Below are 21,739 nucleotides of genomic sequence, written 5' to 3' on the forward strand. Positions count from 1 at the left end.
GTCCTGGGGAGGCCACCGAGGCCCCGCGGGCGGAAGGGGACCTTGGCCAGGTCCTGCTCCTGCTCCGTGTCCTTTTCCGTGTCCTTTTCCATGTCCTTGTCCCGGTCGCGCTTTCCTGGGAAAAGCCGTGGCGGGGACAGTGAGGGGACAGGAGGTGGCAGCTGCCGGTGTCACCTCCGCGCCCTCCCTTGGGGACATTCCCAGCTCCGTACCCGCGTCCGGCTCCGTCCCAGCTCCGTCGCTCCCCTGTGCTCCTGTGGGATTCCTCGTGGGATCGGCGCCCGTGGGATTGGTGCTCATGGAATTGGTGCCCTTGGAATTTCTCATGGAATTTTCTATGGAATTGGTGCCCACGGATTTGGTGCCCGTGGAATTCCCCATGGAATTGGTGCTCGTGGAAGCAGTGCCCAGGAAATTGGTGCCCTTGGAATTGGTGCCCATGGAATGGTTCCCCATGGAATTCCCCATGGAATCCCCCATGGAATTCCCCATGGAATTGGTGCTCGTGGAAGCAGTGCCCAGGAAATTGGTGCCCTTGGAATTGGTGCCCATGGATTGGTTCCGCATGGAATTCCCCATGGAATCCCCCATGGAATTCCCCATGGAATTGGTGCCCATGGATTTGGTGCTCATGGAATTCGTGCCCATGGAATTCGCCATGGAATTGGTGCCCATGGAATGGTTCCCCATGGAATTCCCCATGGAATCCCCCATGGAATTGGTGCCCATGGATTTGGTGCTCATGGAATTCCCCATGGAATTGGTGGCCTTGGAATCGGTGCCCACAGAATTTCCCATGGAACTGGTGCCCATGGAATGGTTCCCCATGGAATTCCCCATGGAACTGGTGCCCATGGAATCAGTGCCCAGGAAATTGGTGCCCATGGAATTGGTGCCTTTGGAATGGTTCCCCATGGAATTGGTGCCCTTGGAATGGTTTCCCATGGAATTCCCCATGGAATTGGTGCCCATGGAATGGTTCCCCATGGAATTGGTGCCCGTGGATTTGGTGCTCATGGAATTCGTGCCCATGGAATTCCCCATGGAATTGGTGCCCATGGAATGGTTCCCCATGGAATTCCCCATGGAATCCCCCATGGAATTGGTGCCCATGGATTTGGTGCTCATGGAATTCCCCATGGAATTGGTGGCCTTGGAATCGGTGCCCACAGAATTTCCCATGGAACTGGTGCCCATGGAATGGTTCCCCATGGAATTCCCCATGGAATTGGTGCCCGTGGAATCAGTGCCCAGGAAATTGGTGCCCGTGGAATTGGTGCCCATGGAATGGTTCCCCATGGAATTGGTGCCCGTGGATTTGGTGCCCATGGAATGGTTCCCCATGGAATTGGTGCCCGTGGATTTGGTGCCCATGGAATGGTTCCCCATGGAATTGGTGCCCATGGAATTGGTGCCCATGGAATGGTTCCCCATGGAATTGGTGCCCGTGGATTTGGTGCCCATGGAATTCGTGCCCATGGAATTCCCCATGGAATTGGTGCCCATGGAATGGTTACCCATGGAGTTGGTGCTCATGGAATTCCTCACTGAATTGGTACCCTTGGAATTCTCCATGGAATTGGTGCCCTTGGAATGGTTCCCCATGGAATCGGTGCCCGTGGATTTGGTGCTCATGGAATTCCCCATGGAATTGGTGCCCTTGGAATTGGTGCCCATGGAATTCCCCATGGAATCCCCCGTGGAATTCCCCATGGAATCCCCCCTGGAATCCCCCGTGGAAGCGTCCAGGGCCCGGCGCCGCCGCTCCAGGATGGATCCCAGCTCCAGGACGGATCCCAGCTGCTGATCCCGGCTCTTCCGGCTGCGCCTCCGGCTCGGCCTCCGCAGGGCACCCTGGGACAGCCGGGGTCACCACGGGGACACCGAGGGGACACCAAAGGGGACAGTGTGGGGACACTGAGGGGACACCAACGGGGACACCAAGGGGACACCAAGGGGACACTGCAGGGACAGCATGGGGGCACCAAAGGGGACATCAGGGGGACAGTGCAGGGACACCCAGGGGACACCAAGGGGGACACCACAGGGGCAACATGGGGACAAGAGGACACCAAAGGGGACATCATGGGGACACCAAGGGGACATCATGAGGACACCATGGGGACACAAAGGAGACACTGCAAGGACAGCATGGGGGCACCAAGGGGACATCAAGGGGACATCATTGGGACACCACAAGGGCAACATGGGGACAACAAGAGGACACCAAAGGGGACATCAAGGGACACCAAGGAGACATCATGAGGACACCATGAGGACACAAAGGGGACACCAAAGGGGACACCAGAGGGGACACCATGGGGACACCAAGGGGACACTGCAGGGACAGCATGGGGACACCAAGGGGACACTAAGGGCACATCAAGGGGACATCACTGGGACACCAAAGGGGACATCAAGGGGACAGTGCAGGGACACCGAGGGGACACTAAGGGGACATCAAGGGGACATCATTGGGACACCACAGGGGCAACATGGGGACAACAAGAGGACACCAAAGGGGACATCAAGGGACACCATGGGGACATCATGAGGACACCATGAGGACACAAAGGGGACACAGCAGGGACACCATGGGGACACCACGGGGACATCAAGGGGACATCAAGGGGACAGTGCAGGGACACCGAGGGGACACTAAGGGGACATCAAGGGGGACACCAAGGGGGACACCACGGGGGCAACATGGGGACAAGAAGAGGACACCAAAGGGGACATCAAGGGACACCATGGGGACACAAAAGGGACCATGCAAGGACACCATGGGGGCACCAAGGGGACATCAAGGGGACACCACGGGGACAGTGTGAGGACACTGAGGGGACACCAACGGGGACACCAAGGGGGACACCATGGGGACACCAAGGGGACAGTGTGGGGACACCGAGGGGACGGCGCTGCCCACCAGGATCCCCTGCAGCTCCAGCGCCGCGCTGCGCCTCTTGCTGGCCGTGGAGTCCTGCCGGGAAATCCGGAATGGCTCAATCCCGGGAATTCCTGAGCCCCGGGAATTCCTGAGCCCCGGAACGCTGGCGCTGCCAGCCCGTTGTCCCCGTTGTCACCTGGCACGGGGGTGGCCGGGCCCTGGCCGGCCGCAGGACGATCCCGCTGCGGATCCGCTCCAGCATCTCCTGCACGGCCCGGGCCCGGATGTCCTCGGTCCCCGGGTCACCTGCCAGGGTGGCACCGCTGTCACCTCCCCGTGCTGGGGACAGGGCTGGGGACACACTGAGGGTGGAGCTGTCACCTCCCCCCATGCCACTCTGGGGACACTCCCCATGTTCCCACTCCCTGTCCCTGTGACACTCTGAGGACATTCCCCATGTCCCCCCTGGTGACACTCTGGGGACATTCCCGATGTCCCCACCCCCCTGTCCCAGTGACACTTTGAGGACATTCCCCATGTCCCCCCTGGTGACACTCTGGGGACATTCCTGATGTCCCCACCCCCCTGTCCCAGTGACACTTTGAGGACATTCCCCATGTCCCCCCTGGTGACACTCTGGGGACATTCCTGATGTCCCCACCCCCCTGTCCCAGTGACACTTTGGGGACATTCCCCATATCCCCCCACAAGTGGCACTTTGGGGCCATTCCCGATGTCCCCACCCCCGGTCCCGGTGGCACTTTGGGGCCGTTCCCGATGTCCCCCCCTGGTGACACTTTGAGGACATTCCCGATGTCCCCACCCCCGGTCCCGGTGGCACTTTGGGGCCATTCCCGATGTCCCCACCCCCCTGTCCCGGTGGCACTTTGGGGCCATTCCCGATGTTCCCACCCCTCAGGACTCACTCTGCTCCCGGTTTTTCCGCGCCTTCCTCTGCCGGAGGGCGGCCAGGGGGCTGCGGGGGGGACAGGAGGTGACACCGGAGGGGACAGCAGGTGACGCCTCACATCTGTCACCCTGTCCCCTCCCCTCTGGGGGACAGCGGTTTTCCAGGAATATTCCGGAACGTTGGCGGGAGAAGCCGCCGGGATGTGTCACCTACTCGGCGGGGACGGCGGTGGCAGCGGGCGGTGGCAGCGGTGGCGGCGGTGGCACCTCGGGGTGGCTCTGAGGTGGCGGCCGCTGTGCCAGCTGCTCCCGGAGGGATCCCACTGGAATGAGGCGGGGTTGGGATTGGGGATCCCTGTGGAACTTTCTGGAATCCCCCTGGAATCATCTGGAATTCCCCTGGTATCCCCCTGGAATCCCTCCCAGAACCCTCTGGAATCCCCAGGAATTCCTCTGGAACTCTTTGGAATCCCCCCTGGAATTTTCTGGAATCCCCCTGGAATTCTCTGGAATAATCTGGAATCCCCTCCGGAAACCTCCCGGAATCCATCTGGAATTCCCCTGGAATCCCCCCCCGGAACCCTCCGGAATCCTCTGGAATCCCCAGGAATTCCTCTGGAACTTTCTGGAACCCCCCTGGAATACTCTGGAATCTTCTAGAATCCTCTGGAATTATCCTGGAATCCTCTGGAATCCCCTGGAAACCCTCTGGAATAATCTGGAATTCCCCTGGAATCCTTCCTAGAATCCCTCCTAGAATATTCTTGAATCATCTGGAATTCTCCGTAATCCTTCTGGAATTCATCCGGGATCCCTCAGGAATTCTCCTGGAATCCATCTGGAATCTTCTGGAATCCTACTGGAATCCTCTAAAATCCCCCTGTTTTTTTTTTTTAATCCCCCCGGAATCCCCTGGAACTCTCTGGAATCCCTCTGGAATTTTCTGGAATCCCCCTGGAATCCTTCGAAATCCTCTGAAATCTCTCTGGAATCCTTTGAAATTTGTCTGGAATCCCTCTGGAATTCTCTGGAATTCCTCTGGAATCCTCTAAAATCCCCCTGGAATCCCCGTGGAATTTTTTTTTTAATTCCCCTGGAACCCTCTGGAATTCTCAGATCTCCCTGGAACCCTCTGGAATTCCATGTGGAAATTCCCACCTTCCTTCTCCAGCCCTTCCAGCCTCTCCCTCAGCTCCTCCTTCTCCTGCCGCGCCTCCTCCAGCGCTTCCCGCGCCCGCTGCAGCTCCTCCCGCTCCTGCTCCAGCTCCTTCTCCTGCGGGATGCGGGAATTCCGGGATCTGGGAAAACCCCAAGGACGGCGACGCTCCCCGACCCGAAAATGGGGAATTTGGGGAAAAACTCCCGGAGGGTTTGAGGGAAAAATCTCCCCTCGCTGTGGGATGAGGATGCATCAACACCATGGGAAATCCATGGAGGGAAATCCATGGTGGGAATTCCATGGTGGGAATTCCATGGATGGAAGTCCAGGGATGGAAATAATGGATGGAAATCCATGGTGAGAAATCCATGGAGGGAAATCATGGAGGGAAATCCCTGGTGGGAAATCCATGGAAGGGAATCCACAGAGGGAAATCCATGAAGGAAAATCCATGGAGGGAAATCCATGGATGGAAATCCATGGAGGGAAATCCCTGGATGGAAATCCCTGGATGGAAATCCATGGATGGAAAGCCACAGTAGGAAGTCTGTGGATGGAAATTAATGGATGGAAATCATGGAGAGAAATCCATGGAGGGAAATCATGGAGGGAAATCCCTGGTGGGAAATCCATGATGGGAAATCCATGCATGGAAATCATGGATGGAAATCCATGGAGGAAAATCATGGATGGAAATCCATGGTGAGAAATCCATGGACAGGAATCCATGGATGGAAATCCATGAAGGAAAATCCATGGAAGGAAATCCATGGAGGGAAATCCCTGGAGGGAAATCCATGGATGGAAATCCATGGAGGGAAGTCCACGGAGGGAAATCCATGGAGAGAAATCCATGGATGGAAATCCACAGTGGGAAATCCATGGATCGAAATCCATGGAGGGAAGTCCATGGAGGTAAATCCATGGAGAGAAATCCATGGAGGGAAATCCATGGACAGGAATCCATGGATGGAAATCCATGAAGGAAAATCCATGGAAGGAAATCCATGGAGGGAAATCCCTGGATGGAAATCCACAGTGGGAAATCCATGGAGGGAAGTCCACCGAGGTAAATCCATGGAGAGAAATCCATGGATGGAAATCCATGGACAGGAATCCATGGATGGAAATCCATGAAGGAAAATCCATGGAAGGAAATCCATGGAGGGAAATCCCTGGATGGAAATCCACAGTGGGAAATCCATGGAGGGAAGTCCACCGAGGTAAATCCATGGAGAGAAATCCGTGGATGGAAATCCATGGAGGAAAATCATGGATGGAAATCCATGGTGAGAAATCTGTTGATGAAAATCCATGGATGGAAATCCATGGGGGGAAATCCATGGATGGAAATCCATGGAGGGAATTCCAGGGATGGAAGTCCATGGATGGAAATCCATGGTGAGAAATCTGTGGAGGGAAATTCATGGTGGGAAATCCATGAAGGAAAATCCATGGATGGAAATCCATGGTGGGAAATCCATGGAGGGAAATCCATGGAATAGCAGCGCTCCATGGAAAAATGGGAATGGAGGGGTGTGTCCTGGAGCCGCTGTCCCCTCCCCACGATGTCCCCAAGTTTGGGGACAGTCCCTCACCCGCTGGCGCCGTTCCTGCCGCGTCTCCTCCAGCTCCCGGCTGAGTTTTTGCAGTTCCTGGAGCGCTTCCAGGATTTGGGAATCGGGCGCGGCGCTCCTCAGCAGGATGGAGCTCTGGCGCTTCGCCTCCTTCTGCTGGACCAGCATCTGGGAGCGCGGGTGTCACCTCGGTGTCACCTCGGTGTCACCTCCATGTCACCCTCTGGAGGGGCTGGCCGTGAATCCCACCCGGCTCCATCCCGGAAAACGGCAGCGGGAGAATGCTGGGATCACCCCATTCCCTTGGGATCACCCCATTCCCATGGGATGGGTGCCAGGGGTGCTGGCACACCCTGCTGTCACCTCCGTGCCACCCCCAGCAGTGTCCCCAACCCCTCGGTGTCACCTTCTAGAGGGGCTGGTGGCTCCATCCCGGAAAACCGCAGTGGGAGAATTCTGGGATCACCCCATTCCCTTGGGATCACCCCATTCCCTTGGGATCACCCCATTCCCATGGGATGGGTGCCAGGGGTGCTGGCACACCCCATTGTCACCTCTGTGCCACCCCCAGCGGTGTCCCCAACCCCTCGGTGTCACCTTCTAGAGGGGCTGGTGGCTCCATCCTGGGAAACCACAGCGGGAGAATCCTGGGATGATCCCATTCCCTTGGGATCACCCCATTCCCGTGGGATGGGTGCCAGGGGTGCTGGCACACCCCGCTGTCACCTCCGTGCCACCCCCAGCGGTGTCCCCAAGGCCCTGGTGGCACCTGGTGGGCGAAGGCCTCGGCGTGGCAGCGCAGGTCCTGCTCCAGCTCCAGCTGCTCCAGGGCCTGGCAGTAATCCTGGGTGACGATCTGGGACACTGCGGGGACAGCGGGGTGGCACCGGGGACAGGGCGGGGAAAAAAGGGGGGAAAAAGGTTTGGGAAATAGGAGGGGAAAGGGCGGGAAAAAATGTGGAAAAAAAGGTGGGAAATGGGTGGGAAAAGGGTCGGAAAAGAGTAGGAAAAGGGGTGGGAAAAGGGTGGGGAAATGGAAGAAAAGGATGGAAAAGATTTGGGAAATGGGAGGGAAAAGGGCGGGAAAAAAGGGTGGAGAAATGGGGGGGAAAGTGGTCGGAAAAGTGGAGGAAAAGGTGGGAAAGGGGGGAATGGGGGGCGGGAAAAGAGTGGGAAAAGGGGGAAATGGGGGTGGGAAATGGGGGAAAAAGGGGTGGAAAAAGGGTGGGAAAGGGGCGGGAAAAAGGGTGGGAAATAGGGGAAGAAAAGGCAGGAAAAGAGGGGAAAAAGGGTGGGAAAGGGAGAAAAAGGGGGGAAAATGGTGGGAAATGGGGGAAATGAGGGGTGAGAAGGGGGAAAAGGGTGGGAAAGGTTTGGGAAATGGTGGGAAAAGGGTGGGAGGAAAAGGTGGGAAAGAAGGGAAATGAGGGGTGGGAAAAGAGTGGGGAAATGGGGGTGGAAAATGGTGGGAAAGGGGGTGGAAAAGGGGTGGGAAAAAGGGTGGGAAAAGGGGGAGGAAAAGGTGGGAAAATGGAAGAAAAGGATGAAAAAGATTTGGTAAATGGGAGGGGAAAGGGTGGGAAAGGGACAGGAAAAATGTGGGAAATGGGGGAGGAAAAATGGGGAAAAGGGGAAATGAGGGTTGAGGAATGGGGGAAAAGGGGTGGGAAAAGGGGGAATGAGGGGTGGGAAATGGGGAAAAACCGGGGAGGGGGGGAAAGGGCAGAAAAAAGTTGGAAAATGCAGGAGGGAAAAGGAGGAAAGTGGATGAAGAAGGTGGGAAAGGTTTGAGAAAGGGGAGGGAAAAGGGTGGGAAATGAAAGGGAAATGAGGGAAATTTGGGGAAAAGGGTGGGAAAGGAGGGGAAAAATGATGGGGAAATGGGGGAAAACGGGTGGGAAATGGGGTGGAAAAGGGGGGGGGGGGGTGGGAAAGGGAGGGAAGAAAGGTGGGAAAAAGGGAGGAAAAGGGGGAAAAAGAGGGGGAAAAAGGTTTGGGGTGGCACCGGTGGCACCGGTGGCACCGGGAGGGGACACGGGGACGCTGCTGACCTCTCTCGAAGGACCTCAGTGCCCTCTGGCTGGTGGCCAGGGCCGCCCGCAGGCGCTGCTGCTCCTCCCGCTCCAGCTCCAGCTGTGCCCGGAAAATCCGGGAGAAATTTGGGAAAAAAATCCGTGAGAAATCCGCAAAAAAATCCGGGGAAAAATCAGTGAAAAATCTGGGGGAAAATCAGTGAAAAATCTGGGAAAAAATCTGGGAGAAAATCAGTGAAAAATCCGCGGGAAATCTGCAAAACATCAGCGAAAAATCCGGGAGAAATCTGGGAGAAATCTGCAAAAAATCTGGGAGAAAATCAGTGGAAAAGTCCGCGGAAAATCTGGGGGAAAAATCAGTGAGAAATCCGTGAGAAATCCGCAAAAAAATCCGGGGAAAAATCAGTGAAAAATCTGGGGAAAAATCTGGGAGAAAATCAGTGAGAAATCCGCGAAAAATCTGGGAAAAGATCAGTGAAAAATCCGCGGGAAATCTGCAAAACATCAGCGAAAAATCAGTGAGAAATCAGGGAGAAATCTGCAAAAAATCTGGGAGAAAATCAGTGAGAAATCTGTGAAATATCTGGGAAAAAATCAGTGAAAAATCCGCGAAAAATCTGCAAAACATCCATGAAAAATCAGTGAGAAATCAGTGAGAAATCTGCGAAAAATCTGGGAGAAAATCAGTGAAAAATCTGCAGAAAATCTGGGAAAAAAATCAGTGAAAAATCCGCAGGAAATCTGCAAAACATCAGTGAAAAATCAGTAAGAAATCCGGGAGAAATCTGCAAAAAATCTGGGAGAAAATCAGTGAGAAATCCGCGAAAAATCTGGGAAAAGATCAGTGAAAAATCCGCGGGAAATCTGCAAAACATCAGCGAAAAATCAGTGAGAAATCAGGGAGAAATCTGCAAAAAATCTGGGAGAAAATCAGTGAGAAATCTGTGAAATATCTGGGAAAAAATCAGTGAAAAATCTGTGAAAAATTTGCAAATAATCTGGGAGAAAACCCAGGAAGAAATCTATGAAAAATTCGTGACAAATCAGTGAAAAATCCGAGAAAAAACCCATGAAAATCTGGGAAAAAACGTGAAAAATCTGTGAAAAATTTGTGAATAATCCAGGAGAAAATCTGGGAGAAATCAGAAAAAATCCAGGAGAAAACCATGAAAAATCCGTGACAAATCCGAGAAAAATCCGAGAAAAAACCCGTGAAAATCTATGAAGAAAATGTGAAAAATCTGTGAAAAATTTGTGAATAATCCAGGAGAACATCCGGGAGAAATTTGTGAAAAATTAGTGAAAAACCCAGGAGAAAATCAGTGGCAAATCCATGAAAAGTTCATTAAAAATCTGTGAAAAATCAGTGAAAAATCTGGGAGCAATCCGGGAGAAATACAGGAGAAAATCGGGGAAAAATCCATGAAAAATCCGTGAAAAATCTGTGAAAAATCCGGGAGCAATCTGGGAGAAAATCTGTGAAAAATCTGCGAAAAATCCACGGAAAATCCACGAAAAATCCACGAAAAATCTGCAAAAAAACCCACCCTGAGCCCCGGGACATCAGTGGGGGCTTCATCCCAAAAATCTCAAGATGGGAATCCCAAATTTGGGAAAAATCCCTGAATGGGAAAGGGGGTTCGGGCCGGTTTTGGGGTACCTGGGCGTGCAGGTGCTGCAGCTGCACCTGGAGGTGCCGGTGCTGTTCCAGGAGCTGGGAGAGATTTTCCTGTGGAGCTGGGAGAAAAGAGGGAATGAGGGGTGGGAAAATGGGGAAATGGGGGAAAGGGGGAAAAAGGGGGAAAAGGGAGGAAAATGGGAAAAAAAGGGGAGAAAGAGGGAAAAGGGGGAAAAAGGGGGGAAAAGGGGGGAAAAGGGGGAAAAGGGAAAAGGGAAAAAGGGAAAAAGGTGGAAATGAAGAGTGGGAAAGGGGGAGAAAAAAGGTGGGAAATGGGTGGGGAAAAGGATGGGAAAAGGGGATTTGAGGGGTGGGAATGGGGAAAGGAAAAAAGGGGAAAAGGGGAAAAGGGGGTAAAAGGAGAAAAAGGGGGAAAAGGGAGGAAAATGGGAAAAAAGGGAAAAAGGGGAAGAGGGGAAAAGGGAAAAGGGAAAAAAGGGGGGAAAAGGGAAAAAGGGGGAAAAAGGGGGAAAAGGTGGAAAAAGGGGAAAAGGGGAAAAAGGGGGGAAGGGGGAAAGGGGGAAAAGGGGGAAGGGGGAAACGAGGGGTGGGAAAGAGGGGGATAAAAGGTGAGAATGGGGGGAAAATAGGAGTGGGAAAGGGGGAGAAAAAAGGTGGGAAAAGGTTGGGAAAGGGGGAATTTAGGGTTGGGAAAAAAGTGGAGGAAAAGAGTGGGAAAGGGGGAATAGAGGGGTGGTAAAAGGGAGGGAAAAGGTGGGAAGGGGGGAAAAAAGGGATGGGAAAGGGCAGCGCAGCCCTCCCGGAGCTGGGCCCCCCCCCCCGGTGACCCCATCCCAGCTGTGTCCCCCATATCCCGGCTGGAATCTGCCCCTGCTGTGGGATCCAGCGGGAAGGAGGTGTGACACCCCCCAGGGATCATCCCAGCGGTGGGGTCAGGGAATTTGGGGTGTCCCCACGAGGCCCCCAGAGAGCCGGAAGTGGCACCTTGGGAAAAGAGGATGGGAAAGGGGAAGCACGAGCGGTTCCGGCGACCGCGGTTGGATTTCGGTGTCGCTTTCGCTCGGTTTGACCCAAAACGGGGCTCGGGAACGGCCCCAAAGCTCAGCGTGGGGACAGCCCGGGATTTGGGGACACGGGGAGGGGACAGCGGGGCAGGGATGGGGGGCTGGGACTGGATGGGATGGGATTGGGATTGGGATGAGGTGAGATGGAATTGGGATTGGGTGGGATGGATGGGATGGGATTGGGATTGGGATTGGGATTGGGATTGGGATTGGGATTGGGATTGGGACTGGGATTGGGATTGGGATGAGGTGAGATGGAATTGGGATTGGGATTGGATGGGATGGGATTGGGATTGGGATTGGGATTGCAGCTGGGATTGGGATTGGGATAGAATTGGAATTGGAATTGGAATTGGAATTGGGTTGGGATGGAATTGGGATTGGGTGGGAGGGATAGGATGGGATTGGGATTTGGACTGGGATTGGGATTGGAATTGGATGGAATTGGGATTGGAATTGGGTTGGGATAGCATTGGAATTGGAATTGGAATTGGAATTGGAATTGGAATTGGAATTAGAATTGGGTTGGGTTGGGATGGAATTGGGATTGGGATTGGGGATAGGATGGGATTGGGATTTGGACTGGGATTGGGATTGGATGGGGTGGAATTGGGATGATTTGGGATGGGATAGGATGTGATGGATGGATGGAACAGAATTGGGATGGGGAGGAATTGGGATGATTTGGGATGAGGTGGAATTGGGATGAAATGGGGTGGGATAAAACAAGATGGGGATGGGATGGGATGGGATGGGATGGAATTGGGATGGGACGGGATGGGATGGAATGGGACACCTCAGGCTCACCTGGGAGCTGGGCAGGGGCGGGTGGCTCCTCCAGGGCCACCCCTGTGGGTGTCACCTCCCCTGGGGCCACCTCGGGTGTCATCACAGCTGTCACCTCCCCTGGGGCCACCTCGGGTGTCCCGGCCAGGCTGATCCTCTCCAGCCACGCCTTGTCCTGCTCCACCAGAATCCCAGAATCCCAGAATCCCAGAACTGGGGTTCCCCCCGCGGCCCCCAAGCCGGGTGTGCCCCGAGGGTGCGCCAGCACCTTTGTCCCCACGGAGGGACAGTTTTGGGGACCCGTCCCCACCCCCACCTGGGCGCTGAAGGCCTGGGCTCGCTGCCGGCACCGCTGCTCCAGCTCCACCTCGGTGTCCAGCGCCGCCAGCTCGGCCAGCAGCGCCTGCGACGCTGCCGGTGACGCCGGCGGTGACATCGGGGGGGGTCAGGTGCCACCGGCGCGTCCTGCCCGCGGCCCCCCGCGCCCAGAGCCCGGCCAGGGCAGCCGGGAGTGGGGCTGGCACCGCACCAGGGTGGGGATTTAACCCAGAGCCTGCGGGGGGCCTGGGAGGTGCCGGGGACATTGGGGACACTGGGATGGGACACCGGGATGGGACACCAGGAAGGGACACCGGGATGGGACACCGGGATGGGACACCAGGAAGGGACACCGGGATGGGACACCGGGATGGGACACCAGGAAGGGACACCACGATGGGACACCGGGATGGGACACCGGGATGGGACACTGGGGTGGGACACCGGGATGGGACACTGGGGTGGGACACCGGGATGGGGCACCAGGGTGGGACACTGGGATGGGACACCGGGAAGGGACGCCGGGATGGGACGCCGGGATGGGACACCGGGGTGGGACACCGGGAAGGGACACCGGGAAGGGACACCGGGATGGGACACCGGGATGGGACACCGGGGTGGGACACCGGGGTGGGACACCGGGAAGGGACACCGGGATGGGGCACCGGGATGGGACACCGGGATGGGACACCGGGGTGGGACACCGGGGTGGGACACCGGGAAGGGACACCGGGATGGGGCACCGGGATGGGACACCGGGATGGGACACCGGGAAGGGACACTGGGATGGGACACCGGGATGGGACAGGAGGGTGGGACACCGGGGTGGGACACCGGGGTGGGACAGGGCTCACCTTGCTCCAGCTGGGCCAGCCGAGTCTCGGTGTCATCTGGCACTGGATCCAGGAGCAGGTGCTGTGGTGGGAAAAGCGGGAATGAGGCGCTGGGTTGGCACGGAATTCCGCTGGCATGGCATTCCGTTGGCATGGAGTTCCATCGGCACGGCCGTGGAAAATGTCACCGTGTTGGCACGGCGTGGCATTGTCGTGGCACGGAACGGCCTTGGGATGGAATTCCATTGGGATGGAATGGCCCTTGGGATGAAATTCCATTGGGAATGGCAGGACCTCGGGATGGAATTCCATTGGGATAGAATGGCCATTGGGACGGAATTCCATTGGGAATGGCAGGACCTCGGGATGGAATTCCATTGGGATGGAATTCCACTGGGAATGGCATGCCCTTGGGATGGAATTCCATTGGGAATGGCATGCCCTCGGGATGGAATTCCATTGAGATGAAATGGCCCTTGGGATGGAATTCCATTGGGATGGGGTGGCCTTTGGGATGGAGTTCCATAGGGATGGAATTCCATTGGGATGGGATGGCCCTTGGAATGGAGTTCCATAGGGATGGGACGGCCCTCGGGATAATGCCCTCGGGATGGAATTCCATTGGCACGGCGTTCCATTGGAACGGCGCTGTTTGGCACCGGCACTGCTTTGACACAGAATTCCTTTGGCACGGCATTCCACCGGCGTGGCATTCCATTGGCACTGCCAGGGTATTCCCTTGGCATTCCATCGGCACTGCCAGGGTATTCCCTTGGCATTCCATCGGCACCGGCAGGGCATTCCCTTGGCATTCCATCGGCACTGCCAGGGTATTCCCTTGGCATTCCATCGGCACTGCCAGGGTATTCTCTTGGCATTCCATTGGAATTCTATCGGCGAGCCCTGAGCCACGTGGACACCCCCAGCGCCCGCGTCACCCCCGGAATCCGGACACGGGGCACCCTCCCCTCATCCCCCCGATTTATGGGATCAGGAAGGGGAAATCCAATGGAAAAGGGGCCGGAAGCGATACCTGTCCAGGGGCTGCCTCTTCATCCTCCTCCTCCTCCTCGCTGCTCCCGGACTCCAGGATGGCTGCGGGGACCCGAGCCAGGACTGTGGGGACAGCGGGGGTGACAGTGGGGGACAGGACGGTCCCTGGCACCCCTGAGTGTCCCCTCTGGATGGGGGGGACCCAGCCCTGGGGTCCCCGATGTGGGATTGGGGCCATCCCTTGTCCCCAGGGTCCCCAGCTCCCCCCGAGCCCTTCCCACAATCCCCGATCCAGTGAATCCCAACCCCTTTTCCCGGGACTGGACCCTCTCCCCAGCCAATCCCCGAATTCTGAGGAGGGAAAATTCCCCCCCCCCCCCAGACCCAATTTGGTTTCACTCCCTCCAACCCCAAATCCCAGCCCCCGAACCCCACTGGTGACCCCCCCCCCAAAAATCCCCCACGAGGTTCCCCCTTACCCGCCGGGTGTCCCCCGACTCCGTCCCCAGCCCAGGCCATGCCCGGGGCCCCCCAAACCCCCGAGATTTGGGGGTGCCTCCCTCTCCCCGGCGCTGCCTCCGCGCTCCCCGCAGGGAAGTGAAACCACCCTCCCCTCCCTCTCCCCTCCCTCCTCCCGAGGGGCCCCGATCCCAACGGGGAGGGGAAGCGAAACCCGCGGCGGGGGGGGGGGGGATGTTGGGATTTTCCACGGGGAGTTTTTCCCCTAAAACGCGGAGTTTTGGGGTTTTGGGGAGCTGCAGCTCGGGCTGGGGCCAGGGGTGGGAATTCCACGGCCGCGGAAGGAAACATCGGAGCACGGAAGGGTTTGGTGACCACGGTTGTTTATTCACCAAAAAAAACGAAGAGATTTTTGCCGATTGTAGGAAAAGGGGGATCCGGTTGTAGGAAAAGGGGGATCCAATTGTAGGAAAAGGGGGATCCAATTGTAGGAAAAGGGGGATCCAATTGTAGGAAAAGGGGGATCCAATTGTAGGAAAAGGGGGGTTTTGTGGGGATTTGGGGTCACAGGGCCGTGCCCTGCTCGGGCGCCTTGGCCTCGCGGGGGTAGAACTCGGCCAGGACGTTTTCGGGGATGCGCTTGAGGAGCTGCTTGGGGAAGATGCGCAGGAGCTGCCAGCCGATGTCCAGCGACTCGAAAATGCTCCGGTTCTCGTAGGGACCTGCCGGCAGCAACGGGGCGGAGGGACTGGGGGGTGCTGGAGAGGCTCTCGCAGATCCCGAATCCCCGCTTTGGGGCCGGAGGCTCACCCTGGGAGATGAAGTGCTTCTCGAACTTGTGCAGGAACTCCAGGTAGAGGAGGTCGTCGGCGGACAGGGCCTCCTCGCCCACCACGGCCTTCATGGCCTGCACGTCCTTCCCGATGGCGTAGCAGGCGTACTGCGGGATCCAGGGATTCCGCCGGTGGGTCGGGATGGGCGCGGACCCCACGGCGCGGCCGGTGCCACCAAGGGGCACCTCCCACCAGCCAGGGTGGCTCCAAGATCCATCCCAACCCGGCCAGGGATCCAGGGGCAGCCACAGCTGCTCTGGGAATTCCAGCCCAGCCCCTCCCCACCCTCCCAGCCAGGAATTCCTTGCCAAGATCCCATCCCAATCTCCCCTTTCCCACTGGGAGCCATTCCCTGGCTCCTGTCCCTCTGTCCCTTGTCCCCAGTCCCTCCCCAGCTCTCCTGGATCCCCTTCAGGGACTCTGAGGATTCCCTGGAATTTTCCCTTCTCCAGGGGAACATTCCCAGCTCTCCCAGCCTGGCTCCAGAGTGGCACCAGAATCCTGGAATGGGCCCTTAAATCCCATCCCATTCCAGCCCCATCCATGTTTAGGGACACCTTCTCCTATCCCAGGTTGCTCCTGTCCAACCTGGCCTTGGACATTCCCAGGGATTTGGGGCAGCCCCAGCGTTGCCGGGTGCTGTCACTTTCCCTGGATTCTCCCCACATCCCATTAAAGGGAAGATTTGGGATTTAGGACACCCTGTGGAGCTCAGTGGGATCCAATCCTGAATCATCCCAAAATCAGAGCTCCCCTCTGGAATCCCAGGGCTCTGAGCTCTCCCTGGAGCCTTCCCTTCTCCGGGAGAACATTCCCAGCTCTCCCAGCCTGGCTCCAGCCCTTGGAGCATCTCCAGAACCTCCTCTGGAATTGCTCCAGCAGCTCCACGCCCTCCTGAATTTGGGATGGGGGATCTGGAGCAGCTCCGCGGGTGGGGCCTCACCTGCGCCTCCCCAAACAGGGGGACGGGAGGGCCCCCAAGTGACAAACGCCACCCCCCGGAGTGTCCCCAGGCCCTCACCAGCTGGTTGGACACGTCCCCGTGGTCCTTCCTGGTCATTCCCTCTCCGATGGCCGATTTCATCAGCCGCGACAGGGACGGCAGGACGTTGATGGGGGGGTAAATCTGTGGGGTGAGAGCGACCCCAACGTCCAGCCAGCCCTGGGAGACCCCACCCCAACCCCCGGCACACCCATCCCGGCGCTCCCGGGGGGTTCCCAGCCCCGGTGGGTGCCGGATCCATCCCTGGATCCATCCCTGGAGATGGGAAGGGGTTTGGGAACGAACCTGGCGGTTGTGGAGCTGCCGGTCCACGTAGATCTGGCCCTCGGTGATGAAGCCCGTCAGGTCGGGGATGGGGTGGGTGATGTCTGGGGTGGGGGGACAAAGGGGCTGTGAGACCCCAAAAGTGGGGCTGGCAGCTCAGCTGGACACGGGACGCCGCTGTGTCACATCTGTGGGGTCACCGGGGCAGCGCAGCCCCCAATGGGGTCAGTAAGGGGGGATTTGGGGTCACCTCCCTGTCCTGGAGCTGGGACCCCAAATAGGAGGGGATGGGGTGGCTTGGATGGTTCAGAGGAGTTTTGGGGTCACCCCCTTGTCCTGGAGCTGGGACCCCAAATGGGAGGGGATGGGGTGGTTGGGATGGCTCAGAGGAGTTTTGGGGTCACCGCCTTGTCATTGAGTGACCCCAGATGGGAGGGGATGGGAGTGGTTGGGATAACACAGGGGGGTTTTGGGGTCACCTCCCTGTCCTGGAGCTGGGACCCCAAATGGGAGGGGATGGGGTGGCTTGGATGGCTCAGAGGGGTTTTGGGGTCTCCTCCCTGTCCTGGAGCTGGGACCCCAAATGGGATGGGGTGGTTGGGATGGCACAGAGGGGTTTTGGGGTCACCCCCTTGTCCTGGAGTGACCCCAAATGGGAGGGGATGGGAATGGTTGGGATGGCTCAGAGGAGTTTTGGGGTCACCCCCTTGTCCTGCAGTGACCCCAAATGGGAGGAGATGGGGTGGCTTGGATGGTTCAGAGGGGTTTTGGGGTCACCTCTTCATTCTGGAGCTGGGACCCCAAATGGGAGGGGATGGGGTGGCTTGGATGGTTGTTCAGAGGGGTTTTGGGGTGCCCTCCCTGTCCTGGAGCTGGGACCCCAAATGGGAGGGGATGGGGTGATTAGGATGGCTCCGAGTTTTGGGGTCACCTCTTCATTCTGGAGCTGGGACCCCAAATGGGAAGGGATGGAGGTGGTTGGGATGGCTCAGAGGAGTTTTGGGGTCACCTCCCTGTCCTGGAGCCAAGGACCCCAAACAGGAGGTCTTGTTGGGAACATTTGGAAGTCTCAGACCCTAAATCACCCCAGCAGCATCACCACCCCAGGAGCTCCCCAAAACCGGAGCAATTTGGGATTTCCCATCTCTGCGATTTTCCGGGGCGGGGAAATCCCGATCTCCCGCGGTTTTCCCGTCCCCTGCTGGTATTCCCGGCCCCGCCGTGTCCCGCTGACCGTCGTTGGGCATGGTGAGGATGGGGATCTGGGTGATGGAGCCGTTCCTGCCCTCCACGCGCCCGGCGCGCTCGTAGATGGTGGCCAGGTCCGTGTACATGTAGCCGGGGAAGCCGCGGCGGCCCGGCACCTCCTCCCTGGCTGCTGACACCTGTGGGGTTCTGGGGGTCAGAGCACCCCAAACACCCCAAAAACCATGGGAGGCACAAGGCACACGGGTGTCCTGAGCAGCCCGGGCAACCCCAAAAATCCCAGGTGTGCTGGTGTCCCAAACACCCCAGACACCCCAAACACCTCAAAACCCCCAAACACCCCAAAAATCACAGGAAGCCCAGCTGTCCTTGTCACCCTGAGTACCCCAAAAACTCCAAGGACCCTTGATTTTCCTTGTTACCCTAAGCACCCCAAATCCCCAAAGACCCTGTCACCCCCAGCTGTCCTTGTCACCCTGAGCACCCCAAGGACCCTGGGCTGTCCTTGTCACCCTGATCCCCCCCAAACCCCACAAGGACCCTGGGCTGTCCTTGTCACCCTGGGCCCCCCACAAAGACCCCGGGCTGTCCTTGTCACCCTGAGCCCCCCAAGGACCCTGGGCTGTCCTTGTCACCCTGAGCCCCCCAAGGACCCTGGGCTGTCCTTGTCACCCCGAGCACCCCAAGGACCCTGGGCTGTCCTTGTCACCCCGAGCACCCCAAGGACCCTGGGCTGTCCTTGTCACCCTGATCCCCCCCAAACCCCACAGGGACCCTGGGCTGTCCTTGTCACCCTGAGCACACCAAACCCCACAAGGATCCTGGGCTGTCCTTGTCACCCTGAGCACCCCAAACCCCACAGGGACCCTGGGCTGTCCTTGTCACCCTGGGCCCCCCAAGGACCCCGGGCTGTCCTTGTCACCCTGGGCCCCCCACAAAGACCCTGAGCTGTCCTTGTCACCCTGAGTGCCCCACAGGGACCCTGGGCTGTCCTTGTCACCCTGGGCCCCCCAAACCCCACAAGGACCCTGGGCTGTCCTTGTCACCCTGAGCCCCCCAAGGACCCTGGGCTGTCCTTGTCACCCTGGGCCCCCCAAGGACCCCGGGCTGTCCTTGTCCCCCTGAGCCCCCCAAGGACCCTGGGCTGTCCTTGTCACCCTGAGCCCCCCAAGGACCCTGGGCTGTCCTTGTCACCCTGGGCCCCCCAAGGACCCTGGGCTGTCCTTGTCACCCTGGGCCCCCCAAGGACCCTGGGCTGTCCTTGTCACCCTGGGCTCCCCGCGGCCGCGCCGCGCTGACCTCGCGCAGGGCCTCGGCGTAGGAGCTCATGTCGGTCAGGATGACCAGCACGTGCTTCTCGCACTGGTACGCCAGGAACTCGGCCGTGGTCAGCGCCAGCCGCGGCGTGATGATCCTCTCGATCCTGGGGGACACCCCCAATTAGCGCAATTCGGCTAATTAGCCCCCGCGGGGCAGGTTTGGGGTGCCAGGAGGGCGCGCAGAGGAGCCCAGCCCAGCCCGGTGTGGGGTGGGGTCCCCACCAGTGCAGGGGGAATCCCGGAGTTTTGGGGTCCCCACGCAGGGCGGGGCACTGGGGAACCGCAGGGGGAGTCAGGAGAGTCCCCCCAAAGTGATCCGGGTGGGATTGGGGGGTCCTGGTGGGGAAGAGAGAGAGGGAGGGGAGGGAGAGGGAGGAAAGGGAAAGAGGGAACTGAAGAGAGGGAGAGGGAAAGGAAGGGGAGAGGGAGAGGGAGAAGGAAAATGGAGGAGAAAAGGAGAGGGAAGAAAGAGTGAGGAGAGGAGAAAGGAAATGAAAAGGAAAATGGAGAGAAAAAAAAGCGAAAAAAGGAAAAAGGAGAAAGGAGGAGGAGGGAGAAGGGAAAGAAGGAAAAGGAGAAGGGGAGAAGTAGAAAGGAAAAGAAGAAGGAAGGAAAATAATAAGAAAGGAAGGTGAAGGGGGAGGAGAGAGAAGGAAAAGGGAGAAGGAGAAAGAAGGAGAAAAGAAAAGAAGGAGAAAAGAAAAGAAAAGAAGGAGAAAAGAAAAGAAAAGAAAAGAAAAGAAAAGAAAAGAAAAGAAAAGAAAAGAAAAGAAAAGAAAAGAAAAGAAAAGAAAAGAGAAAAGAGAAAAGAGAAAAGAGAAAAGAGAAAAGAAAAGAAAAGAAAAGAAAAGAAAAGAAAAGAAAAGAAAAGAAAAGAAAAGAAAGGAAAAGAGAAAAGGGAAGGTGAAAATAAGAGAGGAGGGAGAAGGAGGAGGAGGAGAAAGGAGAAGGGAGAAGGAAAAAAGAGACGGGAAAAGGGAGAGGGAAAAAGGGAAGGAGACAGAAACAGGAGGAGAAAGAAACAGGAGGAGAAAGAGAAAAAAGAGGAGGAGGAGGGAGAAGGAAGAACGAGGAGACCAAAGAGGGAGAGAAGAGGAGAGAAGAGGAGGAGGAGGGAGAAGGAGAGGAGGAGGAGGCAGGGCTGTGCCGCACGTGGGGTCGTTGGCCAGGTTGAGGAAGAGGCACACGTTCTCCATGGAGCCGTTCTGCTCGAAGTCCGACTTGAAGAACCGCGCCGTCTCCATGTTCACCTGCGGCGGGCGGGACACGCGGTCAGCGGGTGGGGACACGGGGACACGGCGGTTCTGGGGTCACCTGGGGATGTCCCGACATGTCAGGGACACGTGTCCCCAACTCACCCCCATGGCCGCGAAGACGATGGCGAAGTTGTCCTCGTGGAAATCCACCACGTCCTTGGATTTCTTCACCAGCCCGGCCTGGCGGCAGATCTGCGCCGCGATCTGAGGGAGGGGACAGGGACGGGGGTGGCAGCAGGGACACCCCAGAGCGGCCATGGCCCCCCTGGGACGGGGACACGGCCCCACGGGTCAGGGGCCAGCGGGGTGTCCCCCCCTCGCTGCGTCCTGCCTTGCCCGTGGTCACTCCTGATTGGTCAGGGGTGGTTTCCATCCCATCCCTTCCCACGCCATGGATCCCATCCCAATCCCAGTCCCAACACCAATCCCATCCCAATCCCAATCCCAATCCCAATCCCAACACCAATCCCGTCCCATCCCATGGATCGCACCCCATGGATCCCATCCCAATCCCAATCCCATGGATCCCATCCCATCCCATCCCGTCCCAATCCCCTCCCAATCCCATCCCATACCATGGATTCCATTCCATCTCATCCCATCCCAATCCCAATCCCATCCCAATCCCAATCCCAATCCCAATCCCAATCCCAATCCCCTCCCATGGATCCCAATCCCATGGATCCCAACCCATCCCATCCCGTCCCGTCCCATCCCAATACCCTCCCAGTCCCATCCCACACCATGGATTCCATTCCATCCCATCCCATCCCATCCCATCCCATCCCATCCCATCCCATCCCATCCCAATCCCAATCCCATCCTGTTCCATCCCATGGATCCCATCCCATCCTATGGATCCCATCCCCCTCCCAATCCCATCCCACCCCATCCCAATCCCATCCCATCCCACCCCATCACATCCCAATCCCATTCCTAATCCCAATCCTAAACCTAATCCCAATCCCATCCCCCTCCGGAATTTCCAGCCCCTCCTGCTCCGTCCCACACTCGTGGGGACGTCAGAAGGATCTGGAGCCCCCCAGTCCCTGGATTCAGTGACCCTAAACCTGCCCAGATCCTCCCCCACACAGCGCACAGGGATTGCTGTGCCAGCGGGGAAACTGAGGCACGAGCTGGCGGCGGCTTCCCAACACCAGGAGCGGGGATCCAACCTTCCCAAATCCCTCCACCCTCCTCT

General features: G+C 57.7%; 1 protein-coding gene across 1 annotated transcript in view; it reads right to left on the bottom strand.

Moving 5' to 3' along the window:
* Positions 1–15,147: 15,147 nt before the first annotated feature.
* ATP6V1B1 (ATPase H+ transporting V1 subunit B1) overlaps positions 15,148–21,739 on the bottom strand; it is a 57,003-nt gene continuing 50,411 nt past the window's right edge. Inside the window, exons 9-16 of the mRNA XM_053941652.1 lie at positions 20,641–20,742; positions 20,435–20,532; positions 19,263–19,386; positions 17,992–18,142; positions 16,779–16,861; positions 16,512–16,616; positions 15,468–15,597; positions 15,148–15,379 (exon numbers count right to left, since the gene is read on the bottom strand). Of these exons, the coding sequence (XP_053797627.1) occupies positions 15,222–15,379; positions 15,468–15,597; positions 16,512–16,616; positions 16,779–16,861; positions 17,992–18,142; positions 19,263–19,386; positions 20,435–20,532; positions 20,641–20,742 (951 nt within the window). The 3' untranslated portion in view covers positions 15,148–15,221. The remainder of the gene's footprint in view (positions 15,380–15,467; positions 15,598–16,511; positions 16,617–16,778; positions 16,862–17,991; positions 18,143–19,262; positions 19,387–20,434; positions 20,533–20,640; positions 20,743–21,739) is intronic.

This window comes from Vidua chalybeata, chromosome 4 (assembly GCF_026979565.1).
Source record: "Vidua chalybeata isolate OUT-0048 chromosome 4, bVidCha1 merged haplotype, whole genome shotgun sequence".
In the NCBI taxonomy this organism is placed as follows: domain Eukaryota; kingdom Metazoa; phylum Chordata; class Aves; order Passeriformes; family Viduidae; genus Vidua; species Vidua chalybeata.